This window comes from Salvia splendens, chromosome 11 (assembly GCF_004379255.2).
Source record: "Salvia splendens isolate huo1 chromosome 11, SspV2, whole genome shotgun sequence".
Classification (NCBI taxonomy): Eukaryota; Viridiplantae; Streptophyta; class Magnoliopsida; order Lamiales; family Lamiaceae; genus Salvia; species Salvia splendens.
This window is the reverse complement of record NC_056042.1, coordinates 15,124,110-15,151,697: the sequence shown is the minus strand read 5'-3', so window position 1 is coordinate 15,151,697 and position 27,588 is coordinate 15,124,110. Positions and strand designations below refer to the sequence as shown.

The window sequence follows — 27,588 nt, the reverse complement described above, 5'->3', positions numbered from 1 at the left end:
CGTGCATAGCACGGGAGTTAATACTAGTTAACTAAAAGGGCCAGGTCAGATAAAGATTTTGCGTAGCAATGAAGATTGGCTTAATGTTTTTTTCATATTTCGTAGTAGTCGGCGCTATCTTTTTTTGCCTATATATTAATGGTTCCGATCCTGACTGGTTGGCAAGCTTGGCTTGGCTGCAGTTGATGTGACGACATCCTGCGTGGAACTGGTGGCCATGATTGTTCGATTCCAAAAAGAGGGACTTACATGCTCCACTTTAAGCCTCTATGCTTAACTCATTAGCTCTTTGTAATTTTGTCTCTATTGCTATGCATACTTCTATACTACTATTAAAATCAAGGTATTTTTGGTAGAGAATGGCGCCAATGGGAAAGGTTTTTTCGGTTATTTATTTATTTTTAATTATTGTATTTTTTAAAGCTAGAATCACACACATTTCTTAAACCAATCAACTTTCATTAAATTGCTTATAATTGTTTAGACCAACCGTTAATAGGATGTAAGGCTGATTATATATGTAAAATAGATTATATCATCAATCAATCAAAACAATTAAATCAGTTTACAAAAAGATAAATGGGTTTGGTAGCCCAAAGCAACGAAGCAAATTTCTTTTTGGAAAGTAAATAAAACGTAATTTTAGAAAATAAAAAATTAAAAAGTATATTTCAAAAAAGTTTTACCAATTTTGTTTTAATTCTCATACCATGCCATGTCATCCGCCTATATTTTTATGAGTATTTCTATCTAATTTACTTCTCTCATTCTCCCCAATTATCTTTTATAGTTTGTTGTTTATTTTGTTGTATAATATATTGACCTAATCTACTTCATTTAAAAAAAAACAATCTACATGAAGGAGGAAATTACAAAAAATAACTCCTATAGAAAGGATGAAATTACAACTAATGTGAAGAGGGCTTGAACTCGGCACCTCATACAATAATGTCTAAGCTCCTTGCCGCTATTGACCTAATCTACTTCTTCTCTTTATGAGTTGCATAAAAACTCTTGCAGGTATTCTATGCTATACAGAAATCTGAAACAACAATGCAAAAAGCAAACACATACATAAGAATAATAAATAAGTAAAAAAAGTTGCATCACAAAAGAAAATAAGAGAATCCATAAAAGGATTTAGAGTAGAAGAATAGACAAAGATGAGAGTGAGATTTTTGTATATTTGTTTTGCAGGGATCTTGAAGTTTTGAGGGATGTAGAGGTTCTCCCATTTTCTGTTTGAAAGGAAAAACTGTCATGGCTCTAATAACATCCACCACCATGGAGTAGTTACGCAGAGGTTCTCCCATTTCCTGCTCACAACAAGGAAAATATCATCACTTCACATATTACTCATGCCAACACAACAAGAAACTTATATATAATGAATGAAATTTGGATATCATGACTTAGCAGTGAAAATGGAAAGGTTGCTTCGAAGTTGAACATAAAATGTGAATCATATAAAAGTTAAGTGAGATTATTCGTTTAGTTTATGTGATTTTGAGCACTCCGATTAAACACAAAGAATGCTGAAAAGAATCAACCAAATAGGCAATTCGTTCATAATGAAGATTTTTCTTGGTTCTTATTAAAGCTGTTTTGAACAACCTCCCAATGTACTACCTTAGCCTTTTCCGAATGCCTAAGAAAGTTGCGGGGCGGGGCGCATCATCCAGCTACAAAGTCGGTTCTTCTGGGGTAAGAAAGATGGTGGTAAAGGAGGTAATCTTATTGCGTGGAATACAATCCAGAAACCGATGGGGCACGGAGGCCTGGGAGTTGGAGACATTTATATAAAAAATGCTTCAAGTGGTGGTGGAGGTTCGTGGATGATCAAAAGCCTTTGTGTCCATCCACGGACCAATTATCAATGGAGATGCCCAAAGAGTGAAAGGAAAATGTCAGACAAGCCTTTGGGGTCAAATTAATAATTTCAATAGATTTGGCAAGGAAATTGAAGAAGTGGCCAAGAAGGGTATTCAAGTGAAGGTGGAAAATTCTTGATCGATCATTGGTTGGGGGAGACGAGCCTCATGCTTTCCACACAAAAGGACAACTTTATTGAAGAGATGGGTGAGTGAGATATGGGTGTTTGGAGATGGTCCTTTTGTTGGAGGAGATATTTTTTTGTTTGGGGAGAGGAGGTATTCCAAGAGCTTTTTAGAGCGGTGAATCGTATCTCCCTGAGAGAAAACACTAGTGATAAGAAATTGTGGTTCGGTCTCGAGGCTACTCCTTTTTCTGTTTCTAACTTTGTGATGCAGGTGACAAAGCTGATGATGGGTGAGGAGAGCCCTTATCTCGTTGGACGACTAGCTTGGAGAAACGTTGCCCCGCCACAAGCACAACTGCATTTGTGGTTTATGCTCCAAGGGAGGCTCAATACAAAAGAGAGACTGTTCAAACTGGGTGTTACTGACGATCATTGCATTTTTTGTAAGGAGAAGCCAGAAACCATCAATCACCTCTTCTTCAGCTACAAGCTCTCCAGTAGCCTCTGGTACCACTGTTGTGATCAATGGCCTGGCACACGCCTTATGAAGATTGATAAGCAAATGAGGATTTCCATGTTCTACGTCATCTCATGGTCAATATGGGACATTCGGAATAAAGATCATATACCATGAATTTAAGCCCAACTGGGAGTTTGAGAAGAAACGACTTTTTTGGCACCTTGGTATATGGATGAGAGGGTGGTAGCCGAAGCTCCCATTTTCATCCGGACAGGTGATGGATAGCTTCTATGATGTTAGGAGTTTGGCAAACTCAAGGGCTATTTTTAGAGGTTAACTATTTTGATCCGCTTCTATGACAAGCTGAAGCAAGAAGCTTGTGCTTTTTCCACGCCCTCACCCTGGATTGAAGTGGTACCATTTCCCACTGCTCTTTTGCTACTCGTTGCTCGCTTGAAACAGGTTCAATGGCTGCCCCCTTCCTTTTTTTTGTTGTTTGGCTACGATTCTTCTTTTGGGTGTTGTGCTGTGTCGTACCCTTGTGAGCTTTAGTTCCTTTTTGTTTTGTTCTGTTTGAGTACGTTTTTCTGTTTGGAGCAGCTCGTTTTAGGACAGCTGTGAACTCCTTGTGGTTCGTTGCTGTTCAGCTCACCATGAGCATTTTTTGTTCAGCTCACCATCAAAAAAATGAAGATTTTTGTTGAACATTTTTTGTCCTTGAGCATTTTTTGTTGAGCATTTTTTGTTCAGCTCACCATCATTTTTTGTTGAGCATTTCTTTATAAAAAATGGTATAATAGACAAAGCAATCCATTTCCGTTCAAACAATAAAAAATTAAAGGTGAGATACATGATCTACGTGCCAAGGGTATAGTTCTACAATTATTTTTCGTATAGATTTATGATTATTGGGTGTAAATCAACAATTGTAGATCCGGGTTTGCACTATTCAGCTTCAAGCTACATTGATCGCTTCGAATAATAAACTCGCGACCCAGAAGATATTGTCGCTGTCCGAACTGCTTCAACAATGGCATATAGTTCTTTGTCATATGTATAGGAAAGACGACGTTTAGGTATGAGTTTCTTACTAAAAACGCAAGGGGCTGTCCTTGGAGGCGGCTAGTCGCCCTCGACGAGTATCGCCCCCAAAGCCACTGCAAACATGTGGGAAAAGAGAACTTGAGAAAGCACCAGTTAATAGAGTTTGAGTTCCCTATGAAGAAGTTTGTAGAGTACACGTAACTTGGATGAAGCAAAAGAGACAATCCCCTAGTTGGAGTGCTAGGGTTTCGAGCAATTAGGGTTTTGAGAAGAAAGATTTGTTTTTATTCTCAATGAAATTTAAGACCTCTAATGATCTTATTATATAGGATTGGACCCTATTTGATTCGATCCTCTTTTAACTCGGGAAAGAATCAAGAAGAAAATCCGAGCATTAAATAAATCCAAATTCCAAACATGAAAGGAAATAAAAATAGTTAAACAAAAGGTAAATCCTAACTATCCTGTCACGTAGTCCTTATACTTCTTCGGCTTTCGCGACGTCCATTTTGGCCGATCCGACTCAGGCGGCTTGTCCGCGTCGTCTCTGTCCTTGCGACTTTCCTTCGGGTTGGCTTCTTCCGCACTTGTGACCTCCTCGGCCTACACCACTTCCATCTCCCGTCGCTCCGGCTCGCTGGTTTCTACCTCCGTGGCGTCTGATAGGACGATCGTTGGCCAGAGTCCCTATGACAACCAAAAAATGAATATGACTCAACCCCCTTGAGACGAAGGGAGTATATTTTTAGGCGTGGGGGTAATATTTTAGGGATTTTTTATACAATTGAAATTCGTAGATTGCTTTGAATAACTTGACAATTTTATAGGATTAGTTTACAATTTATAGGCTGAAAAAATTATAATCCAAACTACTATAAATTGAATAGCTCGCAACTCAATAAGGTTGATCCAAAATTAAACCGAGTCTCATACAATTGGCCCGAAATAAGGTAATTCTCATATTAACTTTTCAATTTTCATTACTTTTTTTTTCAAACTTTTAAAAGTTAGTTAATTTTTTAAATATACATAAAAATATATTTTGATTCATTATTGAAAATTATACTGATTGTTTCATTTTTTATTTTACATTTACGTTTATCTAAATATTATATAATCATTATTTTGGATAAAAGTTATTCTTGTCACATTAAGTGATATATATATAGGGATATATATATATATATATATATATATATATATATATATATATATATATATATATTCGTTTCGGGTTGAAATAATCATCATTTCTACGTGTATTCATTTATCATATACATATAAAATTATAATTAGAAATATATTAGTTAAAATATATTACTAAAAATTTCGATCCTGATTAACTCGACGAGTTAGCCCGAAAGTTAAAAGATTAGAGTTAAAAATTTATAATCCAAAAATTTGTCAACCCGAATAACTTGCACCCAAATAGTCCGACAACCCGAATGGATTGGCCAGATTGATATGCGTGGATTATAACAACATCCTTGAAGTAGAAAAACACGAGTAAACCACATCAAATAAATGTGAAGGCAAAAAGATTTTGTCTGCTAGATTAACTATTTTGTGCGTGCACAACAAACAGGCAACTAATTTTATTTGTTGAAAAAAAAGAGAGAGAAAGAAAGCATATGCGCACACAAAGTAAGAAGAGTCCATTCTTGTGCAGTGATAGTGAAGAGGAGGTACCATGTTAGTGAATGGGAGTGTCCCACTTGACAAAAATACTTTTCAAAGTCTCCCTCTAAAAATGAATGATTATTTTCTTGAAAATATCCATTTCGTATTAAAGGGGCTCAACTAATTTTTGACAAGTTGGCATTTAGTATTGTGACAAGTTAATGAATGCAGTGTATTACATATCATAAAATTTGGCTTCAATCTTATCAATGCACAGCTTAGATACTACTACTACTAAACTCAATCTCAATCTCAATCTGTAGAAATTTTTTTAGCAAACAGTTGAAGCTTTGTTCCTCCACTTTTGCAGTTTGTTGATAACCAATCATGCTTTGGCCAATTCATCTCTCTTGTCTCCTCTCTTTCCTTCCACTTCTTGGTGTAGTAGCTTTGACGAATACAAACGATTGTAAGTTCTATATTTTTTATCTCCAGTTTTTTTACTGTATTAGCTAATTCACATAAACAACTACTACTACTTTTTTTCTTTTATGTATAATATTGCTAACATCAAGTGTTGAGATTGCAAAAATAGTTTCTCTTCATCATAAATTTGTGGAGTTGCAATGGTGAGCACTTTTTGATGATTATAAACATTGCTTCTTCAACAAAATTATATATGAAATGGTATGCAGTTGTTGCTCTGAAGGCCTTGATGTCTAACTGGGATAACCACCCACCTAACTGGAATGGCGCTGATCCATGCGGGAGTGGTTGGGACGGGATCACCTGCACAAACGATCGAGTTCAATCCATGTAATTACTAGCTTCTTTAATAACCATTGAAAAATACCTAACATGTTCATACTATTCTGTTTCAGAACTTTAGCAAGCTTAAATCTAAGTGGTCAGCTAGCATCAGACATTGAAAAACTATCTGAGTTGCAGATTTTGTAAGTTTTCTTGTCCAGATTTGTTCTACATACTAATTCATATTCTGATCATCAATTTCTTTGCATATATAGGGATCTTTCCTATAACAAAGGCATCACAGGAGAGCTCCCTTCATCAATAGGAAATTTGAATAACTTGACCAGCTTGTAAGAAATGCCATATATTTTATGACATCTCTTATTTGGGGACACTATTCTTTATCTATACGTATTGCAGGATTGTCGTAGGTTGTGGATTTAGCGGTCAGATACCACCCTCAATCGGATCCCTACAAAAGCTGGTTTACCTGTGAGCATATATGTCATCATGTTTACAACTCTAGGATTAGTTGAAAACTGACAATCCTCATCTTTGTAGGTCTCTCAACTTGAACAACTTCGTTGGTCAAATACCGGCTTCCATTGGTAATATACCGAATCTTTTTTGGCTTGATATAGCTGATAACAAGCTCACTGGGAGCATCCCCGTCTCCAAGGGAAGCACGCCAGGTCTTGATATGCTTGTCACTACTAAGCATTTGTATGTCCATCATCACCTTCTGCTGTTGAAACTTTTTTTATTTGGTTAGCTTGAAAGAGCCTTTTAACTCAACCAAAAACAATGCAGCCATTTTGGAGGGAATCTATTGTCGGGCGAAATACCATCTCAGCTATTTACCTCAGAGTTAACTCTTAAGCATTTGTAAGTACCAAAAATAAAAAGGTTCCAACTCTTGTGGAACTTTATGAAACTTTGCTTATCTAGAGCAGACTTCTCGAAAACAACCGGTTTACTGGCAGAATTCCTACCACGTTGGGGCTAGTACGAAGTTTGGAGGTTATGTAAGTAAACTAACAATAATATCCCATTTTCTACAGCATATACAATATATAGTTTCTGATGAAAATTAGTAAAAAAAAGTATAAATCTTGGTGGCGAACAGACGCCTTGATAGGAACTTGTTGATTGGAGCTGTTCCGGGCAACCTCAACAACCTCAGTAGTGTCCAAACACTGTATGTAAATCGTTGCTTTTCATGGTTCGTGTGTGTATTAGCATCGAAAATATCCATCTGAACGAGCCTTTGCAGGCACTTGGAAAACAACAAGCTGACAGGACCTCTGCCCAACCTCACTTCCATGGATTCCCTCAACTACGCGTACGTCTGCCTGTTCAATTATGTTCTCAATGATCAACGTACCCGTGTTGTAACAGTGTATATGGTAATGCAGGGACTTGAGCAATAACTCTTTTGAAGCAACAGATGTTCCACCATGGTTCTCATCTCTGCAGTACTTGACTTCATTGTACGTTTCTCTGAATTTTGATGTCGATCATTTCTTTCCTTGCGTGATGATACAATGACAGTATGTTGAATTTTACAGGATAATGGAGAATACACACATTAGAGGGGAACTGCCTGATTCATTGTTTAGCCTTTCTCAGCTGCAAACTGTGTTAGTATCATACTACTTGCATAATTTAGGCTTTGTATGGGAAAATTATGCAACTTTTCTTTTGTACCGTATTAGCGTATTGAGGAGAAATCAAATAAACGGCACGTTGACTATTGGCTCCAACCGCAACAACCAGCTGAAGCTGATCGATCTGCAGAACAACTTCATTGATGCATTCCCTGCAAGTGATGATTATAGTACTGTTGAAATTATGTAAGCATCTCTACTAGTGACTGCTATCTTGTTCTTGTTTTTACCAATAATTTCGACTGATAAGATTTTTTAAAAAAATTGAACTCAGACTTGTTGGAAATCCAATATGTGAAGAAGGGATCACAGAGGACTACTGCACCATCTCTAACGACCGGTCTAATGACACATACACATCGCCACAGCAAAACTGCACACCTCTTCAATGCAGCAAGTATCAGATTCTGAGCCCAACCTGCCAATGTGCATATCCTTACTCGGGCACCTTAACCTTCCGGGCTCCCTCCTTCTCCAACTACGGGAACAATAGTGTCTATGAATCACTTGAGCAAGCACTGATGAAATCATTCAAGTCTCACAACCAACCAGTGGACTCAGTTTCACTATCTAGTCCGGTGAAGGATTCCGTTGGCTATTTTCAGTTGCATCTTGATATCTTCCCCTACAGTCAGCTTTACTTCAACTGGACAGGGATTGAAAGAATAGGCTTCATGCTAAGTAATCAGACTTTCAAGCCCCCACATGAGTTTGGACCCTTTGTTTTCCACGGAAACGCATACCAATACTTTGCAGGTAAACAGTAACACAAAATTGATCATGGCATACATGCATGCTAAGAATGCATTGTTTGGGATGGCAGGATACACTGCAGGTTCGCATAAATCAAGTATAAGCACGGGTGTCATTATAGGAGCCACACTTGGTGCATTCGTTCTGCTTCTGTTGCTGCTGGTGGCCGGAGTTTATGCATTCCGTCAGAAGAAAATAGCCAAATCAGCTTCCAAAAGGAGTGATCCATTTGGTATGTTAACATATATACACATCCCCATACATAGGGTATGTATATGAATATGACAGTCTTGGTGAGTTGGTTCTTGCAGGATCATGGGACCCCAAAACAGACAGTGGCGGAGTCCCACAGCTGAAAGGAGGCAGAAGCTTCACGTTCGAGGAAATCAAGAAATTCACCAACAACTTCTCTACAAGCAATGAGATTGGAAGTGGTGGTTATGGAAAGGTATGCTTGTTTCATGATTTTACTTCATTGCTCAAAAATGAAGATTTGATGTTTGTATTAATTTTGGTTAGGTGTATAGAGGAACACTTGTGAATGGGCAGCTAGTTGCAATAAAAAGAGCTCAGCAAGGGTCAACACAGGGGGCATTGGAGTTCAAGACTGAGATTGAGCTTCTCTCAAGGGTTCATCACAAAAATGTCGTTGGTTTGGTCGGTTTTTGCTTCGACAAGGGAGAACAGATGCTGGTCTACGAGTACATCACCAACGGAACGTTGAAGAACAGTCTCACAGGTAGATGATGATTGATGTAGGTTTCTTTCCTTTACGTTTAGAGGTCTGATGGTTCGATTCGAGTTGCAGGGAAAACGGGGATCAGGTTGGATTGGAGCAGAAGGCTGAAAATAGCACTCGGGGCAGGGAGAGGTGTGCACTATTTGCACGAGGAAGCAAACCCTCCCGTCATACATAGAGATATCAAATCAAACAACATCTTATTGGATCATCGTTTGAATGCCAAAGTAGCAGATTTTGGTCTCTCAAAGTGTAAGCCAATGTCTGAACAGGACAAGAGTCATCTCACCACTAATGTCAAAGGCACAATGGTGAATATCATGTACATTTCAAATTTTGACTAACTTCAAGATTGTGAGCATTTGGTTTCTTTGTCTAGGGTTACTTGGACCCCGAGTACTACATGACGCAGCAGCTGACCGAGAAGAGTGACGTCTACAGCTTTGGAGTGGTGATGCTGGAGCTTCTGACGTCTAGGACCCCCATCGCGAAGGGGAAATACATCGTGAGGGAGATCAAGAAGGCGCTGGACAAGAGCAAGAACTTGTACAACCTGGAGGCCATGCTGGACCCCATAGTGGCGTCCAACATGGCGCCAGGGAGCGTGGAGAGGTTCGTTGAGATGGCGCTGAGGTGTGTCGAGGAGTCGGGGAGTAGTAGGCCGAACATGAGTGAGGTGGTGAAAGAGATAGAGAAGATCATGGATCTTGCAGGGCTGAATCCAAGTAATGAATCTGCATCAACATCAGACAACTATGAAGGAACTAGTAAAGGATCCAAGGATCCTTATGCTAATGAGAGCCTGCTTTCATACAGTGGGTCAGAATCCAAATAGAACAAACATAGGAGTATACGTGTATCTTTCTCTGCTTTCATGTACAAACGTGTATTTATGTTAAGACATTCTTCTTGTAAATGGGGGATGAAACTGTTCAAACCTTTTATGATATGAGTTTTTTTCCATTTTTCCTGCCAAATCATCATTTTCAATTCAAATTTTTTTCACAAAAATTTACCCTCAAACTAAATAATACTCCTACAGTCCTACTTCCTCCATCCACAAAATAATCATAATTCATTTTATTAGTAGTACCACACAATATATCACCTGAAACATATCCAACTTCATTATACTCCATACACGACCACGTAAAAGTCACCTACATTTCTTAAAATTCATGTCATTCTCTCATATAGGATATTTTGAGGATGCAGGAAGTACAATACAAAACACAACTAAACAGAAATTATAACAATTATGAGAATAAGGAAAAAGAATACTCAAAAAATGCTAGAGATAAAGTTGAGGTACTTTCCTATTTTCCCATATCCAATAAAAACTCAATCCAAAATAGTTTGGAAACAGATTAATTTCAAAATTCGTCTTTGCAGCTTAAGAATCTTGTGTACATCGGCAAATTGCCATACATACAGACAGAAATGTCAATGACAATATTAACAAGATCAAATGGCCACTGCGGCGTTACCCAACTAATCATCGTCAGAAACAACCTTCTGCTTCTTCCACTTGTACGCCGCTTCCAAAATTTTGAGATTTGTGGTCTGTGTTTCTTCTGGGAATAGGTAGTCGATATACTCCTCATAACTGCACCATATCAAAACATCAGAATTTCTGACATTCGAATAAAATCAAACCATTAACAAAAAGCATTCCAATTCGGAGAAATATTCATACAAGTAACAATCAAAACCTAATTTAGGTGAAGAAATCAATAACTCTCAAGTGCTAACAAACCCAAGCAGCCAGTAAACATGCGGCTGCAGCGATATGATTTTCCATGTCACAAAACAAGGATAAGTACACCATATCAATTTTTCTTTTTTTTAAAGAGAGAGAAGGCCAAGTACAGAGCTACAGATAGATCAGCAATATTCAGAAATAAAAAAAAGAACTGAAAAGATAAATTAAATACATACCCAGCTGGACCATCCTCAGTTTCAATATGCCGTCTCTTCTTTAGTTTCTTTGGAAGCTTGGAAGTAACCAACTCCACATTACCAAGCTCACCAAAACTTTTTTCTGTGTTCAACCATTCTTCCAAAAGCATTGCTCTTTCCTCTTTCAACTCAGGGGCAGAAGTTCTAAAATAGCTAAGGGCTTTCTCAAATACACCTGATGAAAGAGAGAAAGTGAGATCAGATTCATGATAATGATACAACTTAGGCATTGATGTTAGTAGAAAAGATCATTCAAAAAATTTACTCAAGATCATTGCAATTTCTTACCTCTGGCCCGCTGAAGGCACTTTTTCTTATATTCACTTTCAGACAACTCTGAGCCCTGAAGGACCTCATCCATAGCAGAAGCCTCAAACTTGGCATAACTTATCCACACCTTCAGGTGTTTAGTCCTGTCCAGTAGCCTCTCGTAAAGATCTCTAGTTCTTCTGTACTCGGATTCAGAAATTTCAAAATCAATATATGCCTGTTTCAAATAGGGAGAAGATCAAAATACATACCCAGTCAACTCACTAGGGATTCATTTATATCAAACACAGGCAATGTTTTCAATATGAATAAATTGCATACCTTCCATAGTAACTCTGGCATATCTAGAGCAGGTTGGTCAATTGCAAGCTCAAAAAGAGCTCGGGCACGTTCAGTTTCTGACAAGGACCTCTCCAATTCAGCATACTTGCTCCATGCATAACAGTTCTCGGGAGACCACTCCAAGTACTTTTCGTAGAGTTTCCTGCACCGCTCTATGTTGCCAAGTTGTAGCTCTATCTCAATGTACTTCTTGAAGATCTGTTTGCAATATGATACATTTAGGGTGCAGTCCGAGGAATATGCCAGAGCATGAACCAAATAAAGAATATGGAATTTGTAGCATGCCTTATCTTTGGGAGCCATACCAATTGCTGACCCCAATATTTTCCGAGCCCGGTCAACATTTAATTGGCGTATTTCAAACTGTGCGGTCATCAGCCAAATCTTTGCAAAAGAAAACTTCTCATGAGGAATCATCTTCAGGCACAAGCTGCTCAGTTCAAAAATGTATCCGGATCAGGAACCAGAATCATTAAAAGCTATCCACATAATACAACGACCACGGTTAAAGCAAAATTATAAACATACTGGCAACTTTATTACTGAATTTCTCAGAACGAGCTTAATCAAGCTTACAATACATCCAATACAAACAAACTTTTCCCTGAATATTGGTTACATACAATTCATATACTATGTCCTACAGCTTCAGGGGAGTTTGTCACATAGCCAAGTGAAATGCATGTATATTCTGAATCGTATTTCCGCTAATCAAGCTTCCAAGACAGCATAGACAGTAAACTTAAAAGTGAATGTACAACAAACATGTCCATGTATTTTAACTGTTGTCATCAATCCAGGAGGGTGATTGGGTGAAAATATAAGGGATAATAAACTCAATGAACTCTTTTATAACATCAACTTATATGGATAATAGAAATGGGATCATACACTCAATTAACAATTTCATAAATAGCACAGACACAATCAAGGGATCTTACTTATATATCTCTCTTGTTCGGTCAACATCCTGGGCATCAAGCTCCTCATACAAAACATAATTAATCCTGAAAATATCACAAATTCAAAACAGATATGACTCTCAGCCAAGCCCTTTGATCAACATACAATACGGGCATGCTCATGTAAGGTTAAAGCATTCTTACCACATGTATATGTATCGCTGCCAGTAGCGCTTCTCCTGAGCAGGAGGCAGATTTGTTATTGCCCTCTCATACACATCCTCGATCCTCTGCCTATTACCACAGCTCTCTTCAAGACGAATATAATCAAACCATACGTCATAATTAAGAGGATTCTTCCTGATGTCATCCTCATACTGAAACCTCCTCTTTCCAACAATAGCATCCTCAATTCCTTCCCTGTCGCCATATTGCTTCTCGAAGGCTACAAACTTCTTGTACAGCTCTTCTGCCCGCCCCTTTGGAATATGATCCAGTGCAAACTTATATATGCATCTAGCTCTTTCTGTCTCCTTACATTTCTCTTCAAACTCAGCAAAAGCCACAAACAACTCCTCTGCCTCCTCATCATCTCCCAGCTTATTAACAGCCCTCTCGTAACAGTTCCTGGCACGCGCTATCTCCCCATTTTTCATCTCAAACTTAGCAAACCGAATCCAAGCACTGACCTTGGGGTGACAGTCGACAAAGCGCTCAAAAATCTCTCTAGCCCTCTCGACCTCACTATACCTAAGCTCGAACTTTATATAGGAGAGCCATCCTTGCTGATCAGGCATCCACTTCATCCACCTCTCAAAAATCTGCCTAGCAGCAGCCACATTCCCCAAAACCTCCTCCATGTGGATGTACTTGTACCAAAGCTGATCAACCCTCGGCAGCAACTGGGTTGCACGATCCCACACATTCCGAGCGTGATTGACAAACTTATTCTTCATCTCAAAATCAGCATACTTGAGCCAGAGTGTGTGGTCTCTGTAATCCACCTCGAGCGCGCGCTCCCACACTGAGCGAGATCGGGCGAAATCCTTCTGAGATTCTTCCCATTTCGCATACTTCACCCAGACGCTCTTGTTCCAACGCACTCTCCGAATCAAATCTTCGAATTCCTTGCGTTTGCGGAGGCGGTAATCTCCGAGCTCGGTGGAGTCGGTGATTTTCTGCTTTGGGGGGCGGATTTCAGCCTCCTGGCGTTCTCTAGCTTCGCGAAGGATTTGCTCGGCAGTGATTTGAATCGAAGCAGGCGTCTTGTTCTTGACGCGGGTAGGTCGGGGCAGCTTCACCTCCGTTTCTTTCTTCGTCAAATACCCCAGATTGGGGTCGGCTTCTCTGGAGTTCGCCATGGCTGATTCAGAGGATTCCGGTTATGAGAGAATTAGGGCTATAAGAAAATGAAAATCACTCAAATCCAAAGCCAACTAGCTAGGGTTTATGTTCGATGAAATCTTTGAAATATCAATGGAGTACATATCATTAATTGAAATATAAAATAAAATACATATAAAATTAGTAAATCTGGAAAACAAAAAAAATCAATACACATATAGTACAGATTTTTTATAAACATTAATATTGTCTATCTTTATTAGGCACGAATTTTAAAAAATTAATGAAATATTAGTTAAAAAAATTAGTAAAATGTGTATCTTATTTTTATATATTATTTTTATAATAAAATAGGATTGAACTAGTGGAATAAATGTAATAAATTTTATGGGACGGACGAAAATGAAAAAATGAGACAAAACTTTCAGGGACGAAGGTATATTTTTCAAAATTATTTTAAATTTTTAGTAACAAAGAAGAATAATAAGATTGAGGATTTAGAGAGATTAATATTTAAAAAAGAGTGCAGATTGTGACGGACTAAGAGAGGGGAGAGGGCTTAAATAAAAAAGAATAACGATAGAAAGGGCTGAGCTGGATCTGGAAATCAAAAAGTTTACGGAAGAAATAAATGGCCGCCCGTCTGAATGAAGAAGATAACAATATATTACAAAAAAATGTTTTTAGAAAGTGAGGGAAATATATTACAAATGATGACCTAAAATGATCTTAATATGACATCAAACCTGAATTTTATAATATGACCTAAAACTGCCTAATAATGATCCTCAGTGTTTTTTGGTTAATCATGCATTCTTGTTTGGATTATCTCCTTATTATATATTGCATTTATAGCATTGATTATTCAGTAACTACCAAAAATTTGATTTTGCAATATACTCTTGTTGCATAAAATAAATTTTAAAGATTTGTTGTGTCATAATCTGAACAGTTGATCATGATTATCTAAGGAAAAATACTATAATTTCATCTTAGTTTTTGAAATAAGATGTGATTATTTTTTATCACAATTATATATATTATTATTGAAATTTATAAAATACACTTTCATAATCTTAAATTCTATCATACATTTGGTAAGATGAACCAAACCCAGACGTGCACAAACCGAACCGGCCCGGCGGTTAACCGCCGGTTCGGGCCCGCCGGTTCATGAACCGGAACCGGCAGTTTGAACCGTCCGTCGGGTTGCCGGTTAACACGGGCCGGTTCAAGGTCGGCGAAATCATGAAACGTGAACTGGCGGTTCGGCGGTTTGAACCGCTGGTTCAACGGTTCAAACGGCTAACTCCGGGGTAGGTTTGTAGGGTTTCAGAGTAGGGAGCAGAAAAACCGGCGGTTTCTGACGAAAACCGCCGGTTTCTGATGAAAACCGCCGGTTTATGATGAAAATCGGTGGTTTTCGTCAGAAACGCCGGTTCAAACCGGTTTCCACCGGTTCCGGGAACTTTTCAGGGATAGGGCCATGTTGCGGCGCATAGGCATGCTAAACGGTCAGAAACCGGCGGTTTTGTGTCGGAAAACCGTGGACTAAACCGCCGGTTTTGTGGAAAAACCGCCGGTTCAGGCGGTAAACCGCCGATTCGGCCGAAATTTGAAATTTGAAATTTTTTCTTTTTTTTATTTCTTCCAATTTTACTCCTATAAATACCCCACTTCCCCTTCATTTCTCCTCACCCCATTCTTGTGTTAACAAGAATTTCTCTTCTCAATCTCAATTTCTCTATTCTCTCCTCATTCTGTTGAATTGCTCAAGTTGTTTACTAGTTTCTACTTACTACTATATTTGTTTTTGTGCTCGTAATTCATCACTTATACAGTTATATACTCCATACATATTCCATCCATACTACTTTCATTTATCACTATGTCTTCTTCTCGTGGTGGATCGGGTCGTAGTGATCGGGGCAAGGGAATTGCCCAAGATCAAAGTACTAGTCGTCCCACAAAATCAAGGCGACCTAGTCGTCGAGAAATTATGGAAGAGGTTTCCCGAGTGCAGGCTGAACGCATGCAAGTAAAAAATGAAAAAATATTTTTCCAATTCATATTTCATAATTTCATACAATTGAGTTCATAATTTTTTTTGCGTTCATACTTATAAGTTATAACTTCAACTTATATAATATTTGTAGATAGAAGAAGATCATAGGACCGTCATGCTACTCGCTGAAATGCAACAAGGTGGGGGTAGGGGAGGTGGTTCCCAACAAGCTGACAAGTTCGACATTGCTATATCGTCGAACTCGGACACCAACGAGGATAGATCACATTCTCGTATTCCGTCTAGCACCGGCGGAAATGAGGAGATGCCTCCTCCCCCTCCACCCACTAACACGGCAAAAGCTTTGAAATCTGACATTTTTGTCAAACACTACAAGAAAGTCCCGGTGGTGATTCCAAGTCCTCATGATCCGACCTCTCAAGAAGAGACATCGGCGTTACATGCTTACTGCAACTATTGCGATAAAGTGTACAAATTTGCGAGTGGTGGAGGATATGGATTATGGCACCCTCCGGTGCCATTTGGTGACGAAGCATCCGGTAGAATGCGACACTACCTCTACCCAAACCCAACTCAACTTCCAACCCGGCGGATCAGGTTCGTTAGGTACGCCTCTGTTTAAATATGATCAAAATTTTTTTTCTGATGTTATGACTCGATGGGCGGCAATGAAGCACTTTCCTTTTAACGTTTATGATGACAGAAAATTTGAGGTTACTATGCAAAGTGGTTTGAACGTAGCAATCAAGAGAATTGGTAGAGTGACCATCAACGATCTACCGTTCGGCAATGTTTGGAGAAAAAGGTAGAATTATCAAGTTATTTAGTCAACTTGGGCCACAGAGTGAACATTTGCTCCGATGTGTGGACGGATTGTTTTAACCGTCATTCATACATGGGCATTACGGTTCACTTTGTGGACAATAGTTGGACTTTAAACAGGTGTTTAATAGGTTTTAGAGAATTTGAAACTTCACACACTGCACCCGAAATTGCTTCTTTGATTATACAAGTTTTAAATGAGTTTCAATTATGCAACAAGATATTTTCTATCGGTTTTGATAATGCAACTGCCAACACCGCAAGTATTGGCGATTTGATTGCGGCTTGTACACCGGTAATTGGAGGTAAGTATTTTCATCAACGATGCATTTGTCATATTCTAAATTTATATGTACAAGATGCGCTTGAATTATGGCAAAAACATGTTTCTCCTATTAGAACTGCAGTTAGATTAATCCATCAAAAGCCACCTATTGACAAAGCATGGAAGAAATATTGCCATCAAAAGAATGTCAGGTATACGAATTTTACTATGGATGTGTCTCATAGATGGAATTCGACATATGATTGTCTGAATTCTACTTTGACACATAAAGATGTTTTATGTGATTTTTATAGAACCTATCCCGTTCATGATTTATATCTTTCGCATAGTTGTTGGGAACACAGTGTGGCTTTATTTAAATTGTTTAAAAATTTTAAAAATTCCACTGTTGAATTGTCGGGTGTTTATTACTGCACTGTTGTTCGTGTTTTAGAGCATTGCATGTACATATCCCTTGGTTTTAAAACTGCAATGAAAAATGCTTCCTCTTCCCCTGAGCTAATGTGTGTCTTATATTACATGATTGAAAAATGGCTCAAGTATTTCAGTGAGATTCCAACCGTGTTTTTGATTGCAAAGGTATTAGATCCAAAATGGAAATTAGCCGGTACCTCTAGGATTTTGGAGTTTTATTATAACAATTTGAGTTCAATTGATCTTGGCCCCCTTCAAGCTATCCAATCCGATACCAGTGACGAATTTGGAGTATACCTCTCAGAAACCTTTCAAATAACCCTCCCGGACCGGTCCATTGTCCAACAAACCTTCGAGTATAACTTGCGCGCTCTCTACACCGAATATGAAACCAAGTATAACAACACCCACCAAGTCAGAAGACCCCCCTCCTCCACAACATAACTATGGCTTTGCATTTCAAGCCGATTATGATGACCCCGACGCCGCGTCCCAACTAGCCGACCTATACAGCTACAGCACCGGCGGAAGGACCTCAGGTATGGTAAGTGAATTGGATTTATATTTCGATTCACTCTTTTCATTTGGTGATGAAGGTCCTACTCCTCCCGCCCAAATCGACGTCCTCGATTGGTGGGGAACCCACGAGAAAGATTTTCCTATCCTTGCGTCAATGGCCAAGGAGATTTTCTATGTTCCGGCTTCCACTGTCGTCGTTGAGTCCGCTTTTAGTGTTGGCTCGCGTGTGTTGGATGAATCAAGAAGTAAGCTCTCGGCGAAAAATATGGAAGCCGTGATGTTACTTGATGATTGGGCCAAAGCCGACGTCAGAGAACAAGAAAATGATTGGGATGATCGTCAGGAGGGATAACAAGATGAATTCACCGGGGATGAATCGTAGGCCAACCGTTAACCGCCGCCGGCCAAGCCAAATAGGTAAGTAAGGTAAGAGAATTAAGCGGGCTTTGATTCTCTAATGCAAATGAGCATTGTGGATACGTAGACAACTCAACTTAAATTTTAAATTTAAGTTGAGTTTAAGTCCTTTTTCCTTTATTTTTTTCCCTTTTGTTCCTACTTTAAAAATATGCAAATACAATTAAATAATTGTATTTGTATATACTCTAGTCGATGAAGTAGATTTCTCTATACGACTAAATCAGGGAAACTTTTGACAATTCTATTATAATTGTTGATTGTTAGACTAAAGTCAACATTTAAAGTTGAATTGCTAAAGGTGTCCTTAATTTATTTATGTAGAAAGATCTCCTTCGCCGATTAAGAGTATATATATACTTATAAGTTTTGAACCGCCGCTTGAACCGCCGGTTTTTTGAACCGAAACCGGAACCGCCGGGACCCTTGGCGGGCCGGTTCCGGTTCATGCCTATCTTGAACCGTGAACCGCCGGTTCATGAACCAGAACCGGCGGTTCCGAACCATTGTGCATGCCTAACCAAACCATATTGATTATTAAATTAATAATAGGAATATTGGTCTAAATTATGAATTTTTGTCAAATTCTGTTCTTTTTCATTGACTTTAAAATTAATATAAAATGCCATAAACTTTACATTTCGTTTGTTATTTTCCATAACAGGTCAATCACCATATCTGATTAACTTATACGTGCCTTTATTTATTCTACCTGCACAACTAAATCAACTGTTTTTTTTATCCTACTTGGGATGAACTTTAAAAGTGGTAGTATAAAATATTACAAACGTTTCACGGTTGCCCAAATAGAAGTAAATTTTTGTCAAAAATATCTTATTTAGGTCAAGTTGGAAAATAACAAATGAAATAGTATGAAGTTTATAATATTTAAAACCATTTATAAAATTCATAGAATATATCGGATTTTGAACAAATTTATGATTTTAGGAACCAAAATCACTCAATAATACTTCCTCTAGTCACCATTAAATGTCCCATATTTTTCTATTTGGACGGTATCCAATAAATTACACAATTCACTTTTATATTTTTTTGATAGTGGGTCATACATTCAACTCACTCATTTTCATTAACATTTTATTATAAAACTAATATATAAAATTAAGATTTACATTTCACTAATTTTTTTTATATCTAGTTTTACTATCAGTCAAATAATTTATTAAATACTACACCGTTCAAATATGAGAGATTTGAAGGGAGCAGAGTATACTTTTAGAAGCAATGAAGAGTAGATAAATTTTGTGTGGTGACATACTGTATTTTTGTTTATATGTAAGCAAGCCATCATAGACGTAAGCACTGTCTGTTCAATTATTATTTGGTTTTGTAAAAATAATGAAAACGCATAATGTTAATTTGTAAAGGCCAGAGATAATGGTACATATAAGCACAAAAAGTATAGAAGGAGAGAAATAATTGTGCAATTATTTTGACAGCTCAGAAGACTGGTATTTCCGAAATTTGTCGCAAATAATAGGGTAAAACATAGAAATTCCATTTGAAAATTGGAGTGGAGGAGATAAGACAATTTCACTTTTCCTTTCTTTGTTTCATTTTAATCATAGATTCCCATTCCCATTCAAATACTAATACTCCATCCATCTCTCTTCTCACAAAGCTACAAGATTTTGGTGATTTCACAGTCAGCCAATGCAGGAAAGCTTATTTTCGAGGTATTTTGTTTTAATTAATCAGCTCCTCTGTTTATATTTATAGAGTTGCTTGATCACCATCCATATATATATATATATATATTATGAACGTTTCTGATTGGGATCCATTCGGATTCGTGAAGCTTCTTCTTCATCTTGGATTCATGATTGTTTTTCTCTTTTCTGCTTATATTTTTAGTTGTTCTTTTCTAGTTTAATTGGATAAACAATTAGCGTATATATAGAACCTAGTTGACTAGAAGTTCAAAACTAAATCGAGATGATTATTTTGTGTGCGTGTTTTTTTTCTTTTTCTCTTTCTCTTGAATTGTACATAAATTTGATCTACCAGAATATATTACTGCCTATTATTCTTGTTTTTACTCCTTTTTCCCTACCTGAATATACATATATTCTGTCTTGGCCAATTTTCTGGAGATTTACGACAAAGACGACAGATTAATTGTCGTTTTTGTAGTATCAATCGTCAAATTTAGTCATCATTTCTTACTACTTTTGATTATTTGAAAGATAAAATATCAAAGAAGCTTATAATTAATTAATTGACTGTTTTTAGTAATTCGTAAATATCCCCGAATGAATTGGAATGGTGGTTACAATAATAGTAAATAATTCAATATTTTTAATTTAAAATATGAATTGTCCTATTTTTATTAGACTGCAAATGTAAGCAATTTTTATTTGGTGAACTGGAATATGATGGCCCACGTGATCATGTGGATTCACATGGTATACTACAATAATTTTATTTAATTGATGCCCTGGAATGGATGAAGAATTTTTGTCAGTCGGTAAAAATGAGGGATTAATAGACAGATGTACAGGATTGTCTTGTAATAATATGTGATAATTAGCGTGATTTGTTAAAATAGGAGATGTTTAAGAGAATGGACCTGTTTTGTGAGCTGTAGCAATTCTGATCACATATTTTTTTGGCTCATGTGCATCAAAAGGGTAGGTATACTGCTCAATTTTATAACTTACATAGACAAACTGGACTACTATACACTATAGTAGTGTCTACCAGTATTTAATAACACAACTCAACTCAACTATAGGTATTTACACCAAATTGTTCTCTTTCAATTTCATTTTTCATACTCCCTCCCTCCACAGGCCAATTTTGATCGGCACAAACTTTAAGAAATATAGTAAAAAGCGAGTTGAAAATGTTAGTTGAAGGTGAATCTTATTTTTATATAGTATTAGCTTTATAGTGAAATGTGTCTAATATAAAATTAGTGGAATATATGGTCTATTACAAAAAAATAGTAAAAAACAAATGAGACATTTATTGGTAGACGAACGAAAATGAAACAGTAATTACTGATTTTGACTTAGGGTGTTTGGTTTAATATGTAAAAAGAAATGTTGATTTTGTCAAAAGAGTGAGAAATAAAAAAAAAGCTTATCTTATAAAAAGAAATGGTGACTTTTAGAACTACTATATTTTTTCATTGGAAGGCATAAGTAAGTTGGTACGGAATATAGTATTAGTAGATGTGTATTAGATAAAAATAATAGTAACTCTTATCTAGCGTTTTAGTGAATAACTTTCAACCTGCCCACATCAAACATAAATAAAAGATATCTTAAATTTTTTATTAAACTACCAAACACACACCACTTAAGAATATCACTAGCACAAAGATGATACCCTATACATTATGATCATTATCCAAACTAGCTGTTAATATAAGATTTAACACAAGTAATAAGTGTATAGGCATTGAATGAGGTAAACGTAACCACATTTGAGTCCACAAAGGAATTCTCTACTCTGTACTACTACTTAAAGAAGGTGAAACAAAAATAAAATGGTATTCATTTTTCAATAGATTTACAAAAGGAATTAGTCTAAATTCCCGATTACACATTTCATGCCATGTTGTTCTTCACTTTGGGCGTTGTTTTTCCCTTCTTTGTCTGTAAGTATATATATATATATATATATATATATCAGTGTTGTGAAAATCGCGCTTGGGGCGCGCTTGGGGCGTGGGGCGGTCAGGGCGCGGCTGTAGTCGCCCCAGCCACCCTGGGCCGAACGATATTCATGGGGCGGGCTAGGTCGCGACTGGGGCGGGCTGGGGCGAGCCGGGGCGGTTGGGGCGGCTGAGGCGACGGTGGAGCGACGGTGGAGCGACGAAATTTCTGTGTAAAGAGAGAGGAAGAGAGAGGAAGCTGATCCTTTCTTTTTATAAATATTTTAATACAATGAAACTTCATTTGATAAAACCTAGTCACACGCCACCGCCTCTTTTTACCACCACTCGTTCAGCTTTTACTTTTCCACTATTCTATAATATTAATTTATTATTACTACCAACTTTTCAACTTTCCTCAAAATAAATTAATTATAAAATTCATTTTAATTATCAAAACAACTAAATAGACTATAATTCCTTTAATAATTATTTTTTAGCCAATATAAACATTGAAATTTAATTTTTTTTCTTCCTATTATGTAAGTATAATTATTTATATATTAGTGAATTATATTTAATCATTATTATTACTAATATATAAATAATAAATAATTTTGCGCCCCGATTCGTGGGTCCCTCGCCCCAGCGCCCCATCGCCCCGCGACCCGGGGTCCAGCCTCAGCGCCCCGGACCGACCCGCGACCCTAACAACACTGATATATATATATATACATACCTTCATCACTTTGTAACACTTGAATCATAAAAAAAGTGGCCATATACACAGGTAAGCTGCTAGAGAAAACAGAAAACATGCCCAAGCATCGCTGGCGCGAATCGGTCAAAGCCTTTTTTGGTAATCATGTTGATCCCGAACGTAACAAGGAGCTGAGAGAAACCAAAGCAGGTGTGCATTTTCTGATAATTTCCTCAAACTTAGTGATCTGTTATAAGCATGATGTTTCAACGCCTCTACTTCTTTCCTGAATGGCCTTATTGCTTACAGTTATTGAGGGCAACGTGCAGAAGATCATACAGATTCTTAAAGACGATGATGGGAAAGAACCACTGGCTGATCTGATTGAGGATTTCCACTATCAGTACCAGTCTTTGTACGCGCGTTATGATAATCTGACTGAGGAGTTGAGAAAAAAGGGCACTTCTTCTTCTTCTTCTTCCAGCTCTGATTCCTCGGACTCGGATGGTTCTTCGCACAGGGGAAAAAGAGGCTCGAAAAATGGCATGGATGCTAACTTTGAGAACCAGAAAGCAGCAGCTGTCGAGCAAGAACTGGAAATGGCTCTTTCTGAGATTGCTGACTTGAAGAGAAAGCTTGCAATCACTGTTTATGAAAAGGAAACGCTACATCAGGAATGTCAAAATGTGAAACTGGAACTGGAGAATTCGGTTAAGATGTTGAACCAGAAGCTGGAAGAGATGAAGATCGACAGAGATGCCGCCGTTGCCAACCATGAAGAGGAGAAGGGAATCGCTGAAGAGCTGAGAAACATCAATAGCCAGCTTCAAAAGGAGAGAGAAGCCATACAGCTAGAGGTGGAAGCAATCAAGGGGGAACTCTCTACTTCAAAGGAGAAACTGGACTCCGCGGAAAGTGAAATCAGTAAGCTGCGTGAGATGCAAGACGCTGATAAAGACGAGAGAACTAATCTTACCTTAAAGATTTTACTGTTTGAGAATGATATAAAACAAGCAGAGACCAAGTTTCAGGATCTTTTGTCTGAATCAAACCAGTTAAGAGAAAGACTGGGAGAGAAAGAAAGGGAGCTTTCAAGTCATCTGGAGACTCACGAGGCTCACAATCTAGAAGCAAAACAACGACTGGAATCCGCAGAAAGAGAAATGGTCGAGGTAAATCAGATTCACACGGCCTCTCAAGAGGAGAACAGTAGACTCTCCTCAAAAAATTTGAAGCTAGAGGAAGAGATCAAACAGGCTGTAAGCAGGATTGAAGATCTCAACGCCGAATCCAGCCAGTTGAGGGAAAATTTGGCTGAGAAAGAAAGGCAGCTGTCAACTCACCTTGTGACTCACGAGGCCCACAAAAAGGACGCACTGGAGAAACTGGAGCAAGCATCAGAAGAAATCACTAAGCTCAGTCAGATGAAAAAGGCTACTGAAGAGGAGGAAACTAGTCTTACTTCAAAGATTTCACAGCTTGAGGATGACATGAGGCAGGCTGAAAAAGAGATTCAAGATCTTATTACAGAGTCGGGCATGTTGAGTCAAAATATGATTGAGAAAGAAAGGGAGCTTTCAACTCACATTGATACTCATGAGGCGTACAAAAAGGAATCACTAGAGAAACTGGAGAAAGCAGAAGAAGAAATCACTAAGCTTTGTCAGATGCATAAGGCTGCTGAAGAGGAGAATGCTAATTATTCTTCAAAGATTTCACAGCTTGACGGTGAGATTAGACAGGCTGAAAACAAAATTCAAGATCTTATTACCGATTCTAGTCAGTTGAGGGAGAAATCAGCTGAGCAGGAGAGGGAGCTTTCAAGTCACCTTGAGATTCATGAAGCTCACAAAATGGAAGCACTGGAGAAACTGGAGACAGCAACTGCAGAAATCACTAAGCTTAGTCAGATGCATAAGACTGCTGAAGAGGAGAATACCAATTTGTCTTCAAAGATTTCACAGCTTGAGAATGAGATTAAACAGGCTGAAAACAAAATTCATGATCTTCTTACTGAATCAAGCATGTTGACTGAAAAGTTGGAACAAAAGGAAAGAGAATTGTCAAACCACTTGGAAATTCACGAGTCTCACACAGTACAAGCATCAACTCGTACGTGGGAATTGGAGTTGGAACTTGATTCATCACACATTCAAAGAAGAGACATTGAGAAACAGAAAGATGGTGAAATTTCTGCACTTCTTCAAAAACTTAAAGATCAAGAAAGGTCATCATTAACCGAGATAAATGATCTAAAGGAGCAGATCAACAATGTTCAGGCTGAGGCAGAGTCCTTGCGGGTTCAAAAGGGCGAGCTGGAAGCACAATTAGCAAAGAAAGTGATTGAATCCTCTGCTCAAGTCAAGGACTTGAAAGATAAGATCCATGAAAAGCAGGTGGAACTGGAATCCTTGCTCAGTCAAAAAAAGGAATCAGAGGTGCATCTTGAAAAAAGAGTTAAAGAAATCTCTGAAATCTTACTCCAGATTGAGACTCTGAAAGAAGAGCTGACAAATAAAAGCTCGGAGCTAAAGGGGAACATTGAAGAAAAGGAGACTCTTCTGGAACGAGTAAGAGATCTGGAACTGAAGCTCAACTCCACATGCAGTCAGAAAGTGGAATTAGAGGAACAGCTGAATAGCAAAAGCCAAGAAATTTCAGAATTTGTAGTTCAGGCAGAGACTTTGAGAAAAGAGTTAGAAGACAGGAGTTCAGAAAAACAGAAAACGGTGGAAGAGAAAGAGATTCTTGTGTCGCAAATTAAAGACCTTAATCTGGAGCTCAACACCCTGAGCAACCACAAACACGAACTTGAAGAGCAGTTGAAGAGAAAAGGTGAGGAGCTTAGTGAGATGCAAGCTGAAAACGGAAAGCTGCAAGAAAAAGCTGCTGAGATGGAGAGAGCACTCACTGAGAAAGAGCATGAACTCTCTAGTTTACAGAAAATATCCGAAGATGGAGAGAGAGAAGCACTCGCTCGGATTGCTGCAGTTACTGCAGAAGTAAGCAGCCTACAAGAGCAATTGGGTTCTTTGGCTGCTCTAAAAAGTGAGGCAGATATCATTCTTGACAGAAACACTGGAGAAATATCAGAGCATCGGCTACAGATTGAAAATCTAAAAGAAGAACTATCAGGCAAAACTTCTGATGGAGAAAAGTTACTTGAAGAGAAGGAAACTCTGACAGTACAGCTAAATGATCTGCATCTAGAGCTGGAGACTCTTCGCCAACAAAATGGTGAAATGGAAGATCAAATAAACACCAAAGTTAGTGAGGGAGAGCAGCTAAGGGGGGAGAAAGATGGCCTAGAGAGCAAGATTTGTGAATTGGAGACTACGCTAGCAGAGAGAGGCAATGAACTCTTAACTGTTCAGAGAAAAATGGATGATCTGCAGCATGAGTCATCCGCCATAATTTCTGCCTTGAAAGAACAGATTAATTCTTTACAGCAGCACCTGGAACTGATGGAATCTCAGAAAAGAGGATTGGAAGTGGAAATTGAGAAAAGCAAGCAAGAGGCCGCAGAAAACTTGGCTCTCGCTGAGAACAATAATGCTGAATTAGTTAATAAGATCAAGGAGCAGGAGAAGAAACTGCAAGAACACGAAGATGCGCACAGCAGATTGTGTGAGGAGCACACACAACTGGAAAATCAGTTCCAAAGCTGTGAAGAATGTCTTAGATCATCTGAAAAGAAGCTAGAAGAGATGACACAGCAGTTTGAAATTGACATGTATGCGAAAAATCAAGAAGTGAATGAGCTGGAAGAAAACATAGAAGGGCTAAAGAGAGATCTCGAGATGAAAACAGATGAATTCTGTACACTGGAAGACAATGTTCGGAACATTGAGGTCAAGCAACGTTTAACTAGCCAGAAGCTCCGTGTCACAGAGCAGTTGTTGGTCGAGAAGGATGAGAGCTACTTGAAAAAGGAAGAAAAGTTACTGGAAGAGCAGAAATCACTACAAGAGAGAATTGCTGCACTTTCAGGGATCGTTCAAACATATAAAGAGGCTCAAGTGAGAGTGGTTGGAGAGATATCACATAAGTTGAACGACACTTTATCAGGCATAGATGCATTCCACATGAAGTTTGAGGAAGACTATGGCCACATAGAGTCTCGTATCTATGAAACAGTGAATGAGCTCAAGATCACAACAAACTGCATCAAAGATAGTAACATCGAGAAAGATCAGCTTAGGAAGGAAATCACTGTTTTGTCACAGCAACTGAGTGATGAGAAGGGTAACAGTATGCACCTCAAGGGAAGGATTGGTGAGTTAGAAACTAAATTACAAAAAGACGAGGACGAAAAGGATTGCTTGATCAAAACTGTTAGAGAGAGGGAGACTAAGATGGGAGAGCTTGAGAAAATAGTAGCAGACATGGATGAGAAAACGAGAAAGTTGGAGATGAGGATGAAGGAGAATGAGGCTGGATTTGAGAGCTTGATTGAGGAGAAAAGAGAGGCCATAAGACAGTTGTGCATATGGATTGAATACCACCGCAGTCGCAACGACGAGCTTAAAGACATGATTGCCAAAACAAGGAGAAGGTAGATGCATTGAGAAAAATTTACTCTCTCTGCACTGTTATCCTTTTAAGTCTTTTTCCCTTACTCCTTTGTCAGTGTTGAGGGAAAATTGCTAGATGTTGTCAATAATATACATAAATTTTCATTTTTTTGAGGTCAAGATAGGTTGTGGTGTGTATGGGGATAATTATTCCAATTTGTTTTTGTTTCTATAGTCAGTATTCAATTTATTTTTAGTGTTTGGGTACAGCAAATATTTTCATGATATTATCATAAAACATTTGTTGTAAAGTAAATTCCATAGAAGTGTGGCTTCTTTTCTCTCTCTAACATTTAAAGTGGACGTGTATGTTTCTAGGTAGTGAATTCTTGCTACCTATTTCACTATCAGTTACAAAT

The 27,588-nt window shown here is 38.1% G+C and overlaps 3 protein-coding genes across 6 annotated transcripts; 2 read left to right on the top strand and 1 right to left on the bottom strand.

Moving 5' to 3' along the window:
• Positions 1 to 5,372: 5,372 nt before the first annotated feature.
• On the top strand, positions 5,373 to 9,971 carry LOC121755964 (leucine-rich repeat receptor protein kinase HPCA1-like). 4 transcript variants are annotated; one of them, XM_042151414.1, is made up of 19 exons: positions 5,374 to 5,592; positions 5,819 to 5,939; positions 6,005 to 6,076; positions 6,149 to 6,223; positions 6,294 to 6,365; positions 6,435 to 6,596; positions 6,684 to 6,758; positions 6,827 to 6,898; positions 7,000 to 7,071; positions 7,147 to 7,215; positions 7,289 to 7,363; positions 7,442 to 7,513; positions 7,589 to 7,726; positions 7,815 to 8,296; positions 8,364 to 8,525; positions 8,605 to 8,741; positions 8,813 to 9,032; positions 9,102 to 9,343; positions 9,412 to 9,971. In XM_042151414.1, exons 1-19 carry the CDS (start codon positions 5,511 to 5,513, stop codon positions 9,865 to 9,867), a joined length of 2,856 nt encoding a protein of 951 aa, XP_042007348.1. In that variant the 5' UTR covers positions 5,374 to 5,510; the 3' UTR covers positions 9,868 to 9,971. The 4 variants fall into 4 exon arrangements, with proteins under 4 accessions (XP_042007347.1, XP_042007346.1, XP_042007348.1 ...); XM_042151413.1 differs by having other exon boundaries at positions 5,373 to 5,592; positions 6,857 to 6,898; positions 7,442 to 7,726; XM_042151412.1 differs by having other exon boundaries at positions 5,373 to 5,592; positions 7,442 to 7,726.
• A 350-nt stretch (positions 9,972 to 10,321) lies between these two features.
• Positions 10,322 to 13,982, bottom strand: LOC121753617 (crooked neck-like protein 1). The gene is made up of 7 exons (XM_042148836.1): positions 12,710 to 13,982; positions 12,545 to 12,610; positions 11,889 to 12,033; positions 11,583 to 11,801; positions 11,280 to 11,478; positions 10,971 to 11,166; positions 10,322 to 10,638 (listed from the first exon to the last, which is right to left on the bottom strand). The coding sequence occupies exons 1-7, from the start codon at positions 13,864 to 13,866 to the stop codon at positions 10,524 to 10,526; spliced, it is 2,097 nt and encodes a 698-aa protein (XP_042004770.1). The 5' UTR covers positions 13,867 to 13,982; the 3' UTR covers positions 10,322 to 10,523.
• A 2,561-nt stretch (positions 13,983 to 16,543) lies between these two features.
• LOC121754491 (COP1-interactive protein 1-like) lies at positions 16,544 to 27,485 on the top strand. The gene is made up of 4 exons (XM_042149839.1): positions 16,544 to 16,666; positions 19,847 to 20,030; positions 22,746 to 22,865; positions 22,965 to 27,485. The coding sequence occupies exons 1-4, from the start codon at positions 16,544 to 16,546 to the stop codon at positions 27,212 to 27,214; spliced, it is 4,677 nt and encodes a 1,558-aa protein (XP_042005773.1). The 3' UTR covers positions 27,215 to 27,485.
• The last annotated feature ends 103 nt before the right edge of the window (positions 27,486 to 27,588 follow it).